The 16,498-nt window shown below is 33.1% G+C and overlaps 3 protein-coding genes across 10 annotated transcripts; 1 reads left to right on the top strand and 2 right to left on the bottom strand.

The window, feature by feature from the left end:
* The first annotated feature begins 989 nt into the window (after positions 1 to 989).
* Positions 990 to 3,733, top strand: LOC110611107 (cytoplasmic 60S subunit biogenesis factor REI1 homolog 1). The gene is made up of 5 exons (XM_021751238.1): positions 990 to 1,231; positions 2,032 to 2,601; positions 2,693 to 2,862; positions 3,068 to 3,286; positions 3,365 to 3,733. Exons 1-5 carry the CDS (start codon positions 1,127 to 1,129, stop codon positions 3,522 to 3,524), a joined length of 1,224 nt encoding a protein of 407 aa, XP_021606930.1. The 5' UTR covers positions 990 to 1,126; the 3' UTR covers positions 3,525 to 3,733.
* A 487-nt stretch (positions 3,734 to 4,220) lies between these two features.
* LOC110611108 lies at positions 4,221 to 7,058 on the bottom strand. Of its 4 annotated transcripts, none has more exons than XM_021751241.2 (4): positions 6,882 to 7,058; positions 4,886 to 5,943; positions 4,616 to 4,652; positions 4,221 to 4,467 (listed from the first exon to the last, which is right to left on the bottom strand). In XM_021751241.2, exons 2-3 carry the CDS (start codon positions 5,782 to 5,784, stop codon positions 4,616 to 4,618), a joined length of 936 nt encoding a protein of 311 aa, XP_021606933.1. In that variant the 5' UTR covers positions 5,785 to 5,943; positions 6,882 to 7,058; the 3' UTR covers positions 4,221 to 4,467. The 4 variants fall into 4 exon arrangements, with proteins under 4 accessions (XP_021606933.1, XP_021606931.1, XP_043810891.1 ...); XM_021751239.2 differs by having other exon boundaries at positions 4,221 to 4,447; XM_043954956.1 differs by lacking the exon at positions 4,616 to 4,652 and having other exon boundaries at positions 4,221 to 4,447.
* A 2,211-nt stretch (positions 7,059 to 9,269) lies between these two features.
* On the bottom strand, positions 9,270 to 15,857 carry LOC110611818 (HBS1-like protein). 5 transcript variants are annotated; one of them, XM_043955281.1, is made up of 14 exons: positions 15,713 to 15,857; positions 15,156 to 15,379; positions 14,937 to 15,031; positions 14,112 to 14,270; positions 13,602 to 13,823; positions 13,367 to 13,444; positions 11,884 to 12,285; positions 11,663 to 11,787; positions 11,437 to 11,547; positions 10,860 to 11,347; positions 10,519 to 10,687; positions 10,030 to 10,269; positions 9,821 to 9,955; positions 9,270 to 9,727 (listed from the first exon to the last, which is right to left on the bottom strand). In XM_043955281.1, exons 3-14 carry the CDS (start codon positions 15,025 to 15,027, stop codon positions 9,596 to 9,598), a joined length of 2,352 nt encoding a protein of 783 aa, XP_043811216.1. In that variant the 5' UTR covers positions 15,028 to 15,031; positions 15,156 to 15,379; positions 15,713 to 15,857; the 3' UTR covers positions 9,270 to 9,595. The 5 variants fall into 5 exon arrangements, with proteins under 5 accessions (XP_043811216.1, XP_043811218.1, XP_043811219.1 ...); XM_043955283.1 differs by having other exon boundaries at positions 13,662 to 13,823; XM_043955284.1 differs by having other exon boundaries at positions 13,677 to 13,823.
* Between the last annotated feature and the right edge of the window lie 641 nt (positions 15,858 to 16,498).

Genomic DNA, 16,498 nt, shown 5'->3' with positions numbered 1-16,498 from the left:
GTGAATTGAGATTGATGGATTTGAATTGTATTACAAAATTAGTGCAAACTGATTTATAAGATATTTTTTATTAAAAACGTTTAAATAGTTTTTCTCTTATATATATATATATATATATATATAAATTATTATTGTTATATTAATATTAGCAAATCAAAATACTGAATTGAAATTTAAATAAATTGGATAAGTTCACTATTTAATATGATACATATCACAATAATTAGAAATATAAAATTCACAAAGATGTTAATAAATAGCTAAAATTTATTTATCTAATAATCTTTTAAATCATATTTATTAATATTGTTAAATAACACCTTCTAAAACTTTTTCCCCTTTTAAACATTGCGATATAAAAATATATAAGTTATTTTGAAAAACAAAAGGAAAAATATTTGTTAAACAATCATAATTTATATATGAATTGTGCATTTAAATTATATTAGTTTTCTTAAACGCATTAAACATTGTCTCTACTTGGTGTATATACTCATATTTTAATATTATATGTTTTTTATATATCTAAGTTATTATTATAGAGTTTTATATTTAAAAAAATTAGTTATAATATAATTATGAATAAATAATATATACAAAATAGTTTTCAAACACAATTTTTTAAAAAATATAAAAAAAAAGTAAATATAACAAATTTTATATAAATTAAAAATTTTACATCTTACGAATTAAGTTAAATTGATAATATAATTATAAATATTCATTTTAAAAACGCCTTTGATAGAATTTGAAATAATTAAGAGTGTGTACATATATATATAAAATTGTTATTATTATTATTATATAATGAAAAAAACAAGGGCCCAATCCAAACACGAGCCAGAGCCGCCAATTATTAGCATTAGTGGGCCAAGGTTCGTAACTTCGTTTGAAGCGGGTCGGATACCACAACAGAAAACGAGTCGGGTAAAAGAAATAGTGAATAATTTGCGGTTGGGCTTGCGTAGGCGCTTGCGCAAAACGACTGGAGTAGAATACCACAGCGTAGCCGACGCCGACTACGAGCCGTCGTATATTTTCCTTCCCATATAATATCTGCCTCCCTCAATTGGGACTCGCATTAGCAGCAAAAAATCAGATCGGAGAATAAGAAGTAGAAGAAGAAATGCCAGGGTTAACTTGCAACGCTTGTAACAAAGAATTCCATGACGATGCTGAACAAAAGTCCCATTACAAGTCCGATTGGCATCGATACAATCTCAAACGCAAGGTTATCTTTCTTAAGTCTTTATATATATATATATATTCTTTTTTCATTTTTTGCGTATGGATTGCTGCTTTGAATTGGATGAAATTTCAACTTGCTTTTCCCTTAAATATCCTTTTTATTATATGTTTTTTTTAAAATCCGGTTATTGATTCTTTTTATAGCTGAGAAGAATTTTGTTTGAGTTTTCATCGGAGCAATGGCAGAATTTTTTAAGATATGTATTAGAGCACTGGATTCGTATGTGGTATTGCATAAAACTGATTTTTAGAACTTATTGTCTTTAATGTCGTTTTCTTCATTTTGGTGATTGGAGTCGAGGAGATATTATGTTGAGCGTATAGGTGGTATTGGTGGTTCATTTTTGCTAGTTTGATGTTGAAACCCAATTAATTTTCAGTTACTAACTTGCTTACCAGTTTTACTTGGCTAAATAATTAGAAAAATATATTTTACTTCTTTCCAAGTAATGGGATTATTGTTGTAGCCCATCTTTTCGCCAGAGATTGATAGGCTAATTTGTGATATTTAAAATGTGATTTGCTTGTTTATAAAGTGATTTTGGCATGTAAGTAACAACTCATTAAGGACAAGTGCAGCTGCATGAGTTCTTTGGACTTAAGAAAGAAATGTATGATTTCAGCTGCTCTGGCAAGAGTCTGTCTACGCTGGTAGTCAGTGGTCATCCCAACAGATTATTCATTTGTCTTCTGTCAATCGAAGAGAATCATATATCCTAATGATGCATTAACACTGTTTTCTTATTTCTTACTCTGTTTGTATTCCTTCAAAAAATATATCAGGTAGCCGGTGTTCCAGGGGTGACTGAAGCACTGTTTCTGGCTAGACAGTCTGCACTTGCTCAAGAGAAGGAGAAATCAAGTGAGGCCCCTATGCTATATAGTTGCATTCTCTGTGGTAAGGGATATCGAAGTGCCAAAGCTCATGCTCAGCATCTTAAATCACGGAGCCATATCATGCGTGCCTCTCAAGGAACAAGCCAAGATGAGCATACAGCAGTGGTTAAACCTCTCCCCCAGCGTGTCATGAATAACCATCCCTCACAAAGGAAAGTAGATGAAGAAGCGAGTGAAGATGACGATGAATGGGAAGAGGTTGATCCAGGGGAGGAGTTGGTTGTTGAGGCAACGAAGTCATTGACTGATTTGAATGTAAATGAGGCCTCTGATGAAGACATGGATGAGGATGAAAATGATCACGAGTTAGATCCATCTTCTTGTTTTATGTGTGATCAAGAGCATGATAGCTTAGAAAGTTGCATGGTTCACATGCACAAGCGGCATGGCTTCTTTATTCCTGATGTTGAGTATTTGAAGGATCCAAAAGGCCTTCTTACTTATCTTGGTCTTAAGGTACCATATTAAATTCTATGCTCTGTGTTGTTAAATTTTTTTTTTTTTTTACCTGAAGTTATTCACTTATATTTTCTATTTCTTTGTCCAGGTGAAGAGGGATTTCATGTGTTTGTATTGCAATGATAGATGCCATCCTTTTAGCAGCTTAGAAGCAGTGAGGAAGCATATGGTAGCAAAAAGTCATTGTAAAGTACATTATGGTGATGGTGGTGATGATGAAGAAGTGGAGTTAGAAGAATTCTATGATTATAGCAGCAGGTTTATGTCTCCTTCATCCCCTCTTTTCTTTCTTTCTTTTCCCAATTTACCAGACTTTACCATTGTGACTAGCACTGATTATAACTATAAGCAGAGTTTATACTGTCCTAAACTTGGCTTCTGTTTCTTTTAATAGGTCATCTCTTGTTTCATTTGCAGATAAATATGTTTAATTTCACTTGATAATTTTGTTTTGTGGTTACAGTTATGTGGATGATCATGGGAAACAGCTGATTACCTCAGGTGATATGGCCAACACAGTAGAACTTGGGAGTGGTGGTTCAGAGCTCATTATAACCAGAAGATCTGATAATAAAATATCATCCAAAACCCTTGGTTCCCGGGAATTTTTGCGCTATTATCGCCAGAAACCACAACCTACACCTGCCAATGTTGCGGCCATTACTGCTGCACTGGCCTCTAGGTTAGCTTCTAATCTGAGTAAAACTGAAGTTGCATGACAGGAAGTATCTGCATTTCTAAACTGGTGTATACTTTTCAGGTACAGAAGCATGGGATTGGCAACCGTGCAGTCAAAAGAGCATATGGTGCGGATGAAAGTGATGAAGGAAATGAATCGAGCAGGCGCGGAGGCCATGCGTACCAAAATTGGAATGAAGAGTAACGTTATCAGGAACCTTCCCAAGAACGTTCCATACTAAGTTAACTAGTAGAAGCTTTGAGAAGTGATCAAAGTGGAAACTAGATGGTTTTGTTTTGAGCTTCAGCATGTGAATTTTTTTAGTTAAGGTTGATGTGTTGATTAGTGCCTGAAAAGGACTGCAGCTCAGTAATTTCACAAACACTCAGTTTTACCTTCGTATTTATGATAAAATTACTAGGTATACAACTTAAGAACACTTCAAATGAATTGGGTTTCATTGTGCAAACAAAATTATAGCTTGCATAAGAACACTTCAAATGAATTGGGTTTCATTGTGCAAACAAAATTATAGCTTGCATCGGACTACTGCAAAAAATCCTTTGGAAGGGCAAAAGTCCTGCCGGCTGCTGAGATCACACTATGGATTAACAACTAAATAGTGATCAAAGTGGAAACTAGATGGTTTTGTTTTGAGCTTCAGCATCCTTTTCTTGTGAATTTTTTTAGTTAGGGTTTATGTGTTGATTTGTGCCGGAAAAGGACTGCGGCTCAGTAATTTCACAAACACTCATTTTTATCTTCGTATTTATGATAAAATTACTAGGTATACAACTCAAGGAGACTTCAAATGAATTGGGTTTCATTGTGCAAACAAAATTATAGCTTGCATCGGACGACTGCAAAAATCCTTTGGAAGGGCAAAAGTCCTGCCGGCCGCTGAGTTGGATAAACTAAATCACCTTGCACATCTTAATATGCAAATTAATAATCATTTTCAAATTCAAAAGAGCAACTCCATAACAAATTCAGTCACCATATAATCAGTCAAATACAAAAATTCAGGTCTAACCAGCAGATCTAATTACATATGTTACAAGATCTGATCCTGATGTAACTTTTCAGTGTTTGAAGAAAACCTTTGTTTCCACCACCATCTCTATCAGTTTTCTTTCAATCCTTCATTCACTTTTCACTAATGAGCTGCCAACGTATCAAGTGCACTAATGAGGTATATCACCAATAATTAATAAGCACAAAACCATAGATGAGAATCAAGAGATAAAGGATCTATATTATAAATGTGAGCATTGTGCATGAATAATCTAAAAGAAAATCCCTTCAAAGCCAAAGTGTTCATGCATTACATACCTAACTGTCATAGAAGCGGGATCGATGCCTTCGGGAACTGTGGAATTCAGGGACATTAGGCATAAATTATAAGAAAGTAACACAATCAAACCAACAGTAGCACAACTATTAATTTGAGAAGAAAAAAAGATGTACATATGCCAAATCTAGCAAAATTAATGTTAAAAAGAAAAGAAACTAACCCATTCAGAATATCATGTCATATTTGACCAGTTAAATAAGGAGAATCATGGATAATGGAATATAGGAAACATAAGATAGTCTTATTACCTGCGATGACCAGAGCTACCCCTGGAGCGGCCACTTGCACTTGTGAACTCATCATCAGTCTCATCTAGTCTGTAATCTGAAAATTCTACAGATGTCACAGAACCCTCATCAGAATTCGAATTATCATAACTCATGCGTCGATTTCCCCTTCTTGTATCAGCTACTCTTGACCTTCTTCTATTTCGAGAACTTCTGAAATTATCAAATACCTGGTACAAGATGCAAGAAGTCCACCAGTTGCCTTCATCCCCAGGAAAGTCCTCAAATTCATCTCCAGTATCATCACCCCCATACTCAATCACATAGTCTCCCAAAACAACCCCACGTGGGACTTCTGAATGTATAGTGCTCAAAACATCTATTATCTCAGAGGACTGCTGGAAATTCTCCCAATCAAGTTGTCGAGCAGGATCAATTTTTGAAGGACGAGCATGAGGGTGTTCTAATAGAGCATGTTTACATAGTTCAGAATAGGTCCCTGTGAAAGTACATTGTTCTTCCTCACAACGGCGCTTTTTCTCATCTAAGTGTACACGAGCCTTATCAACAACCACCCATCCATTAACTTCACCTCTACACAGGGGGCAAGCTAGTCTGCAACTGCTATCTACTACCATATGCTGTGTGTTTGTTGTGAGAGATACATCAGATGTTGAAGGAGATGACATACCACATGCACTTTTGAAACGGTCCAAACAGTTTGAGTGCAAATGGTCAGTATCACAAACAAAAGGCCGGCAGCCTTTCTCATAAGATGAGCATTGAAGGAGCACACTGTTGTGAGGGAATTCCAAGCATATAGGACAAATCACATCTTCCCAATTGATATTTAACTGAATATCTTCCATGTGGAAACTACCAAGAAGGGTACCTCTTTGATAATAAGGTTCAAATGCCATGACAAACCCTTCAAATTAAAATCTAAAAGCAAACAGTATCTGTCTTCCTTTTCTTGACCCAAAGGTAGACATATCAAGAAAGTACGAAGAAATTAACCAAGCTCTTACTTCCAAACCAAATGAAAGTCTCAATCCAGAACACCATACAAATATAAATAGCTGCACATGGAACAAAAAGCAAAAGTAGGTAAGCAGTAAGTAACAGTGAAAAAACAGCTAGAAAGAATAACAAGTTGTTCATGACATTGAAAATATCCCACTCAATTTATAAGACAAACACTTGCTTTGCCAAAACTCCTTTCAGATAAATTGCCATATCTTACCTGGACAAATAAGTAGCATCCATTTGAATTTCATTACTAAAATTCAGCTCAATTCATTTATATATAACTGTACTAGCCATAAATCAATTAAAGTTTTGTGTGAAGCACAAGATAAAGAAAATCAAGAATCATATTCAATCTCACTTCTTCAGAAGCCAAAAGGGAGATTACGCTCCACCTTTTTTGTACATACCTTTAAGTGATAGACACCCAAAATTCAAGAGGCAACGTTATATGATTACAAGTCTAAGGTTATGTTAACAATAAAGGGATTTTAATCATACCCAAAAAAGCAACATCAAAATCGAACTCAAGAATGAATTGGATTAACAAGTAAAAAATGATGGCTGTTGGATGATATCAAATAATTCAAACAATCTAAAGAAATTACAAGCAAATAGATTAGTCCTCCATATTCACTGAAATTAAAGAACCGACTAACCAACAGACCCACCAGATTCAATACCTATCATGCTCAATAAAGCATCTAAAAGAAAAATAAAAATAAAATTTTGACCAAATTAAAGTCAAGGGTCTACGATAAAAATGAACAAATGATCGATATGAGGCAAACGTACATCAAAATCAGCAGTACTTTGAAAAAAGAAATAAAACCACAGTTATGGGTTCGCAGTAGAATAAAACAAGCAACTCAAACCAGAACCCGGAAGGCCTTTTCTATGATTTATGCGCACAAAATTTCAATAAGCCAAGTTAGAGCAGCAGAAACGCTGAACTAGAAAAGGGGGAAAAGAAAAATTGAAACTTTCTCACCTTGTATAAAGATAAAATTGGATTGGAAATGGAAAACCCAGAAAGAAACAAGACCGAAAAGAAGTGAAAAGGAGAAGAGAGAGCAAATTGTGTGGGTGTAGAGTTCTTTGGCAATTGGGGTTGTTTAGTCTCGGAGTTGTAGGTATAATAGGAGTCTCATCGTTGTTTCCCTTTGCGAATGAGAAAGTATTTATACCCCTTGACTTGTTAACTCTTTCATTTTCCTTGATGTGATAAATAAATAAATACAAAGTAAATGAAATGACGTGTTTATAATTTTTAACAATATTATCTTTTCTTTTCTTTTTTTCATTTCAAAAAAAAAAAAACAATATTATCTTTTTTGAAATCAATAATTTTTATTCTTAATTGATGTAGAATGGTAATTATTTGAAACTAAGGAAAAACGTATATTTTTTTTTTAAAAAATAATTAATTTATTTTATGAAAATACAATAAGATATAATAAAAATAGATTTCATACTATTAATTTAAAATTTATAATAAAATAATCATATAATTTTAACAATTATAATGTTAAATTCATTAAAAATCGTATTATATTTAAATTCTATTTTTTATATACAGCCTTTTTCTAATTTTTTTTATTTTCTTTGAAAATATTTTAGAAGAGAATGGTGATTTAAAATTTAATTTAGGTACAAATATTATATTATGTATCTCTTATTTGATTTTTTTTTCTTGTATTTATTTTATAGCTTTAATTAAAAAGATATTAGTAATATTTTCTATATAAATAATTTGTATTTGAGTGATTATTAAGATATTGTATTAATTAACTTCAAAGTCAATATCTCTAACTTATAGTCCAAATCTAATCAATACGAAGAAAATAAAAGATTTTTACCATTAAATTATTTACTAATGTCTTGATTCTAATGTTCTCATATACAAAAAAAAAAAAAAAATTTCCTATGAGAATGGTGCTTCCTTCATTTTATTTTTTCTCTTTTGTCTGGTAATGACATTTAACCACCTCTATATTACAGTGTCATCTAGACTGCCTTTGAGTCTGGACCAAGACTCAAGATGCTGGACCGGTCAGCTAAAGAAAGCTCCATGGACTTTTGGAGCAGCGCTGTTTTTTTGGGTCTGACCTTGTCCACGGATGGTGAGATCCAACGATCATCAATCCCAATAATTGAAAGGATTTATTTGTGTTCTAATAAAATGCTATATTTTAAAAAATTTATTTAGAGAGAGTCTCTTCTCCCTCTATTTTCCTCTTCTTTATAGCTAAGTTCGTAAGTCCACCAAATTGAATTGAGATTTAAAGAATTTACATTTAGTTCGTTAAAATTTTTTTGAGTTTAAGTTGAATTTAAGTTTTACTCATTTTAAACTCGAGTCGAATATTAATATGCTCAAATTTGACTTATTCAATAAACGAATTTAAATGAGTCGAGTTTTTATCGAGTTTAATATGCTTAAATTTAATTTGTTCAATAAACGAATTTAGATGAGTCTAATTTTTATCAAATTTAATTTCAAATAATTTACAAACAGTTTATTTTATTTACATATGTAAAATAATTTTAATTTAATACTAAGTAATTTTAGTTAAATGATAATATATATAAATTAGCTTGTGAACTCATTAAAAATGAATTTTGAAATCTTAACAATTCAAATTTTGTAAACTTTAATGGTATAATTAAATTATATAAAGTTGAATTTTATAAATTTTAGGTTTGATTCACAACAATATGTGTAAGTTTTGAGTTTAGTTCTCTTATGATATTAATCTGATACTGTTTAACGAAACTGTTCATAATTAGGGCCAGCAGTATTAAGTTCAAATAGAAAAATCGATCGAATCGAATTAATTTAAAATTTTGATTCGATTTTTTATTTATTTCGATTCGGTTTGATTTTTAATTTAAAAATTTTCAATTATTTCGATTCAGTTTTGATTAGAAAAAAATAAAAAAAAAAATCGAATATCGAATCGATTAGTGATAATAATATATTATTTTTTATAATATAGAGATATTAAACCATAATTAAGATTGAAATATTTTAATTAAATTTTAGAATACTAAAAATAAGATGTAAAAAATAAAAAATATATTAAAAAGCTCAGCAAAGTAAATCGAATTGAATTAAATCGAATCAGACTAATTTGATTCGATTTAATTTTTGCCCAAAATCAATTCGATTCAATTCGATTTTTATAAATATTAAAATTTTAATTTTCAATTTATTGGATTTAATTCGATTTTCAATTTAAAGATACAACAGGCCAATTCCTGCTTATAAAATTAACAGAGAAGAGAAGATGCATTAATTATTTGCAGTCGAATGAGCAAGCAAGCAAATGAAAGTCATGCAAGACAACCAAGGTTTTGCTTTCACGCAAATCACAAATGCATAAGCACGTATTGCTGTACATGTCAACATTAAAACAATGTTAGCTTACAAATATAAGCAGCCAAATCCTAAGCAATCATAATCTCCTCGTCATTTCTAAAATGATTGCTAGAGAGCAGTGCTGTTTAGACCTCAGATGATATGCACAGAAAGAATTGATACAGGGAACTGCTAATTTCATTGTACGGGCATATTGATATACGAGTAAAAAGTTAAATAGGTAATTCAAAAATGAACTGTCACAGTTCCACCAAATTTAACTCCACTTCTTTGTTTTTTTTGTTTTTTTTTTTGGACTACCGTCGAGGAATCTCTGATAACAGCTACTCCTGATCCTCGATTATCTTGGTTACAACACCTAAAGCAATTGTTCTACCTAATACTCTCAAAGATGCCCTTCCAAGAGCTTTGCAACTTGAAAACTCTTGCACACAAACCGGTCCATGCAAAACAACCTGAAATTAGACAACAGACAAAAGTCAGACAAACTTTCATTCTCTTGTTGGAAAATTTTTGAGCGAAAAAATTATTGTACATCTTTAATTCACCTCGATCACTGCTTGTTGCTTTGCAGCAAGACAACGAGGTGCCTTCTTTGTCACCTTGCCGGTCTTTGAATCAAGTAATGATACAATTTTTACCACTCCTGCAGCCTCTTTTGCATGGTGTATGTGAAATTCCAGCTGCAAATTCCATTTAGAAGATTAGATTGTCTGAACAGAAAAGGTAAACTGATATCTGGTATATAGGAGCTTACTTGAGAGCCAATCAAAATTGGGGTTGCATTATCTAAAACCAGCACCTTCAACTCCAAATGTTTCGCAACAGAAACCGGGTAGTCAGGGTGACAAAGAACACCGCCTGCCATCACATGGCTCCCATCAATGCCCACTAGACTGACAGCTACATTATCTCCTGCCCTTGCAACAGGACAAGCCTGCGAATCACGCTCTAAGTTGCGTACAGTCCCTACTTCTCCAGATGGCATAACCAAAACCTGCATCAACACAAGTTCTAATTTATTTAATTCCAGTACAAATTACCAGAAGAATTCACATCTGCATTCTACTCCTAGATATAATATAAATTAAAACTAGCACTAGATCTACAGAAAGTCATGACAGCATGTTCCCCAGTGATGCAGCAAACACTACCAACAAAAAGTCATGATGAAATGTTCTCAGTTATGCAGCAAATCCTAACAAGTTAAAAAAAAAAAAAAAAGAAAAAGAAATACGTTGCATACTTTTGTTCCAGACCGAAGAGCTCCTGCCTCTAATTTACCACAGGCTGACACCTGTCCCACTGAAGGTGATTTAATAACATCACATATGGGCATAAGCAGAGGTTTCAAGAAATCTCTTGCAGGGGGTTGAAAAGAATCAATTGCATCTAACAGATAAGGCCCACGATACCTGCAATTCAATTACACTATGGTCAATTATCAAAATCCTGCAGTTTTGTTTTATTATTTTTAAATGAAATTAATATTTTCAGAAATTTTCCAGTTTCACAAAGCTAAGAAGTTTGTAATTGCAAAAGGTAATAGAGTAGAAACCTGAACTAGTCATAAGCAAGTGAACTCACCAAGATGACAAATGGACATCAGGAGGAGGTGATATTAAATTTTGATTTTCTATGGCACTTAATGGAATCCATGACACCAAGGAATCCTTAAACCCACAGGTATGGAGAAATGTTCCAAGTTGTGCTCTAATAAAATTAAACCTATCCTCAGAGTAGTTCACAGCATCCATTTTGTTAATTGCAACTATAATTTGATCAACACCAAAACTTCTAATAAGTTGTGCATGCTCTCTCGTTTGGCCCTTCTTACTGTCCATGCCAGCTTCAAAAGCACCAGGGGAGGCGTCTATAACAAGAACTGCAGCATCAGCTTGTGTTGCCCCGGATATCATATTTGGAACAAAATCCTTATGGCCTGGGGAATCAAGAAGAACAACATGATATTTTTTTGTATCAAAATAAGCGACAGCCACTGTCATAGTTATTCCTCTTTCCCTTTCTTCAGCACTCTCATCCAATGCCCAGGCAAAAGCAAAGGATCCCTTGCCCTGCATGATTAAAAATTATGCCAATCAAGCCAAATCAAATTTGCTTCTAAAAACACAAGGTTAAAACACAACCCTTTCTGTGAAATTACCAGTAACTTGGCTTCCTTTTCATATTTGTGCATTTCTTTTTGGGTTATTCGTCCTAAAAGATGTAGCAATCTACCAGAAAGTGTTGATTTTCCAGAATCGACATGGCCAACCTGCAATGATATATAGGTTAGTTCAACAATTAGATATTTTATCTAAATATTCATATTAAGGGGATTAACTGCTGAGCTCCACGGATTATATGACCAAAAAAAAGGTCTGACTTACAATTGCAAGGTTCAGTTGAGTCAACTTGTCTTCTGCTTTGTCAGGGAGCATCCATTTGTCAGGTTCATATTGCTTATGTGACTTGGCCTTTATAGCATTATCACTAGTTACATCTTGAGATTTATCTGATAAAGATATCATTTTCAAATTACTGGTAAGCCTATGAGGCTCAGACACAATAAATGAAGACAAACTGTTATCATCTAAACTTATATGCTTGCCTTTTGGCATCAATGAGGATGAGCACTCTGATGTTTTGCCACTTGATTGGATGCTAGCATCTGCATTTTTATATTTGCCTTTTTGTTTCATTGAAGATGAGCTCTTGGATGTTTCACCACTTGATTGGATGCTAATTGAACCATTCTTTGAACAGTAGTTTTTGTCCACACTATTAGGTCCAGACTTTGGAACCACTATAGAACCATCTGAGCTTTCAGAACCTGATTGTGTATAGGACACTCCATTCATCACATGAATGCCCTCATCCACACTATCCTCTTTGCTCTTCAGAATCAAAAGAGGACTATCTGACTTTTTAATGGTGGAATGTGCGTTATTTGCACTATTCTTCTGAGTTATTCCTGAAGAACCTCTTGGATATTTGAGATTGAGAGAATTGGCTAAAACAAAAAAACAGAGAAGCAAAACAAAGCAAAATTGTGTAAAAAAAAGGGACTAAATTTCAGACGAATTAGAACATCACCAAAAGATCAATATTTTCAGGAAAACAAGATGATGATAAGAAACAAAATTCGACATGCACAAATACAGGAACACTTTGCACATAAGCAAGCCTCTAAGTTGCATTAATTTAGAAATCTACAAGCTATGAGACCTGCCAATTGCCACAAATTCTCAAACAAAGAACAAATAAACAAAAAAAGAAATTAAAAAAAAAATCAGTATCCTAGAAAAAAAGGCCAACTCAGAAATATTGTAGAAGATGCAGTATGCTCCACATGATATTCAGCATAAAGAAATCCACAAAATTTACAAGAACATGAAAAATTGTAACATAATAAAAAGAAAGCAATTTCTAATTATCTCGGAATCCAACACAATCCTTGAAATTCTTGAACTCCACATAGCTGAAAGTACATGGATGGTCAGAAGTTTAAAACATTGTATTTCACTTGTGCAGTTACAAGTGGAACATATGATCATCTAATCAATGTATGTTCCAATACAAGAGATAGCATTTCCTTCTTGTAATTCTTTAACTTACATTCGTCATATAAGAATCATCAGAAAAGAACAGGACTTGCCTACCTTAGTTAAATTTACAAGTTGCAATAAATAATTCACTCACCCTCTGCTTCTACTAGACTAAATATTCATGTGGGAATTGAAAAATAAAAAACAAATAGAATTGATCATAACGTTACATGAAAAAAACTCAAACTAGAGAAATTTCTTTAATTCACTGGCCCCAAAACAGTGGTTTCCTTGTTCTTTTGATTATGAAATTACGCAGTAGTCAGCACTCGCATAAAGAGGAAACTACTATATGGGAATGCTTCTATATATGCTTAAGCTCTTTCAATTGCAAATGTACCTCTCCTATTTCTTCATATAGCTAGATTCTAGATAAAATGAAAATTGTTATAGTTCACTTTCTTGACACTCAAAAAGAAAAAAAAAGGATTTTCTTAACACTGGATATTAAAGTGACCCATTAGATTTGCATCTGTAGAAAGATACCTCTTGAGCCCTTTTTGGAGGCATGCAATCCAGAAGAAACCAAATCATCTGGTGAAGGAACATCAAACTTGAAAGGATCTGTATAATCAATAGGTGCAAGGTTAGAATACCATCCAAGACATTTTTAAATAGCAGAATGACAAAATGACTCCCAACCTAGGTGCCAGATACTTGGACAAAGTTTCAAGTTTAAGAGCTACAGTATAATATCTACTTTTCTATAACGTGTTCAGACCTATTTTAATGTGGGAATGACTATGAGAATTAAAAGCCTTATGGAACTCATGAAAATTTCCTTGGAAATTCTCACAGTTGAGAAAGTCACTGCCCCATTTTGTCACAAAATCATCATTCTGAAGTTGAGCTACAACAGGCTTTTGGGGAGTCCAATGTGGCAATGATGCAAAAAGAGACTTGGCCAATATGGATATGCCAGAATCCTTGCACATATTGTCAGCTGCATGAAAAAGATCTATTCCATAAAAGGGAACGACTTGAAAAGCAACCAAATAAGAAGGACAGTGATGCAAACTCTCTGCACAGCTTAAAACCAAAGAACATATCAGACATGGGAGTCACTAACACTGCCACAACCATGTCCCATGCCTGACAGGTTCATGTCCTAAGTTAGTCCAGGAACCAAAAAAGAAAGGCTTCAACATCACATTAGAATCCAAATGCATGAAGATCAATCCACACAGTTGTGACATCTATATTCATAGCCAAAGAAAAAAAAAATTAAAACCTGTTCTCTTATCACTGTTGATGTAGTTGCCTGCGGTAGGATTGCGAATGACCCCACAAATGTCACATGCAGACATATCCTCGTCATTATCATAAGTGCAAATGGCACAGCGCCACTGGGCAGGCCTATTAAGTTCTTGCTTAGGCTCGGGTACTTCCCCTATTGCAGAAATAAAGTCAAGCAAGTTGCATACGAAAAACATACAGAATACCAGAAACCTAGTTGATTGTTTGAGTGATTGTGTGAAGACATACAAAGTTGCATACTGCTAATTAAAGACTGATGATGCTGTTTGCAAATCAAGCATCTTATGCAGGTACAAGGGATAAAGTGAGCAAGGAGAAGATGCCCATAGAGGCCAACAGCAACCCACAGGTTCTGACAAGATCCACGCATGATTGGATACCAACCAAGTAGTAACAGGACAGAGGCAGTGATTGGATAAACAGATCCTAGAAAATTCTATGGTCATGACCAAAATTTATCTCTATTACATGGTATACAAATAAATCTTCCATCTTATATTCAAGACTGCTAATTCTTGCCAACCCGCCCCCCCCCCCCCCCCCCCAAACCAAAAAAAAAAAAAAACAAATTTCCATTTTAACATCCCATAAGAATCCTAAGCCAAAAGATATATATATATATATATATAAAAACCATAATGTCCAACATATTCAGAACAAAAGTAAAAGCAGATGGCTCAAGAAATAAATGATCAAATGCAGAAGCCTGGTTAAAATTACAAGTGGAATTTAATTACAAGTAAACACATGCATGCATGTATACACACAAAGAAATCAACATAATTGCTTTGATACTGACCATTGTCCTCCACATCATATTCATAGTCGTACTCGTCATAATCATCATAATCATCATCAAAATCAACCCCATAGTTAAATTTGCGGGGCATGGTCCTGAAAATATAACAAAAACTCAGAAAAGCGACGAGTTTTTTTCTTTTATCAAATTTTATTCTTTATATAACCTTAACAAAAAAAATACAGCAAATTTAACATAAAAAGTAACAAAATTTCATACCCAGAAGATGTCGCCAACTAGGAAATAGCAAGTTAGCGACTCCACATGCCAACCGAACCTTATAGAGGAATAAGATTAACGACTAAATCGATGTACCGATTGAGATTATACAATTTTGATCTATAAAATGCAGCAAACACAACGAAAACTTTGAATCACTGTGGAAACTGATATATTTCCGTGTCCAAAGTAAGATTTTTTCTCTCCACTCTTCATGAATGAAACTGCGCACAAACAAAAACAAAAATACATCCACTTTATTTCAATCCAATACAGTGGTTAACATCAATTACGTTCAAAACATAGTTGAGATTTACACAAATAAAAATCATTTTTAAAAAAAGGCCAAAAATTACAATGGAAAACATCCATTCCCAGTTCTTTATTTTCCCAAATTTTGAGAGAATTGGAATTCAAGACAACAACAAAACAAAACAAAAAAATCAGCAACTTCAATCTAAGTCACAAAATAAGGCGAATAATTAAAACTTGCCTCAATGTTTGATGTAACTAAAAGAACTAATGAGATTAAGTGAGAAGAGAAAATTAGGGTTCACCTGGGGAAACCGCAAGCGACAAAGGCCACCGAGAGTCCGAGAAGGTTGCTTTCCTGGTTCACTCGAGATATGTGAGCAACTGCTACAGGCAACCTGAAATTCGTTTCTATTAATAATTAAATTTATTTTTACACACTGTTAAATAAGGTTTTCCCAAGTGTGGTTATATGGTAAGAAGGTTTTTAATGTTTTATTAATTTTAATTAATTTTATTATTTACGTGAAAGATAAAGTTTTTAGATATATTGTAAGATTTTTAAATGAAAATTTTCTGAATACACTAAATTGACGAATTGAAATTAAAATTTTTTAGATTTAAGATTTTTAAATCTTGTAAAATCTTTTATTACCTTAAACCTATTTCCAAACAAAAGTTAATAACTGCAATTTTCTTTTTTTAATTGCACATACAAGGCCCAAAAAGAAACAGAAGTAGAAGAAATGGGCTCTCAAAACAAAGCCTAGAGAGGGTAAATCAAACCAACTCATAGTCAATTTTTACGAATCAAACCACCCTAGTAAATCAAATCGGCTCAAGAAACAAAATGTATGAAACAACCCACTGGTTTCTCCACCACCCTCTGTCCATAATCAAGTTTAATCGAAATTCAAAACATCTATTAATTCTATACCCATCAATTATTAAAATTAATTTATTTATTAATGATATATTAATTATAAAATATAATGCAAAATGATTCAAGTCTCAATGTTAAATTTACTGATAACTAAAAACTATAAATTAGAAAATATTATAAAAAATTAAATAATTAATTTTAGAAATTA

The sequence above is a fragment of the Manihot esculenta genome, chromosome 3 (assembly GCF_001659605.2).
Source record: "Manihot esculenta cultivar AM560-2 chromosome 3, M.esculenta_v8, whole genome shotgun sequence".
Classification (NCBI taxonomy): domain Eukaryota; kingdom Viridiplantae; phylum Streptophyta; class Magnoliopsida; order Malpighiales; family Euphorbiaceae; genus Manihot; species Manihot esculenta.
The sequence above is the reverse complement of the archived record's forward strand: the minus strand, read 5'-3'. Positions and strand labels throughout refer to the sequence as shown.

Coding starts and splice junctions, on each gene's coding strand:
- LOC110611108 (XM_021751241.2), bottom strand. CDS start 5,784: ATGGCATTTGAACCTTATTATCAAAGAGGTACCCTTCTTGGTAGTTTC. Junction 4,653..4,885: donor GGTAGCTCTGGTCATCGCAG/GTAATAAGACTA, acceptor TGAATTCCACAG/TTCCCGAAGGCATCGATCCC.
- LOC110611818 (XM_043955281.1), bottom strand. CDS start 15,027: ATGCCCCGCAAATTTAACTATGGGGTTGATTTTGATGATGATTATGAT. Junction 10,688..10,859: donor GATGTCCATTTGTCATCTTG/GTGAGTTCACTT, acceptor ATTGAATTGCAG/GTATCGTGGGCCTTATCTGT. Junction 9,956..10,029: donor CAATTTTGATTGGCTCTCAA/GTAAGCTCCTAT, acceptor TGGAATTTGCAG/CTGGAATTTCACATACACCA.
- LOC110611107 (XM_021751238.1), top strand. CDS start 1,127: ATGCCAGGGTTAACTTGCAACGCTTGTAACAAAGAATTCCATGACGAT. Junction 2,602..2,692: donor TTACTTATCTTGGTCTTAAG/GTACCATATTAA, acceptor TTCTTTGTCCAG/GTGAAGAGGGATTTCATGTG. Junction 2,863..3,067: donor TTCTATGATTATAGCAGCAG/GTTTATGTCTCC, acceptor TTGTGGTTACAG/TTATGTGGATGATCATGGGA.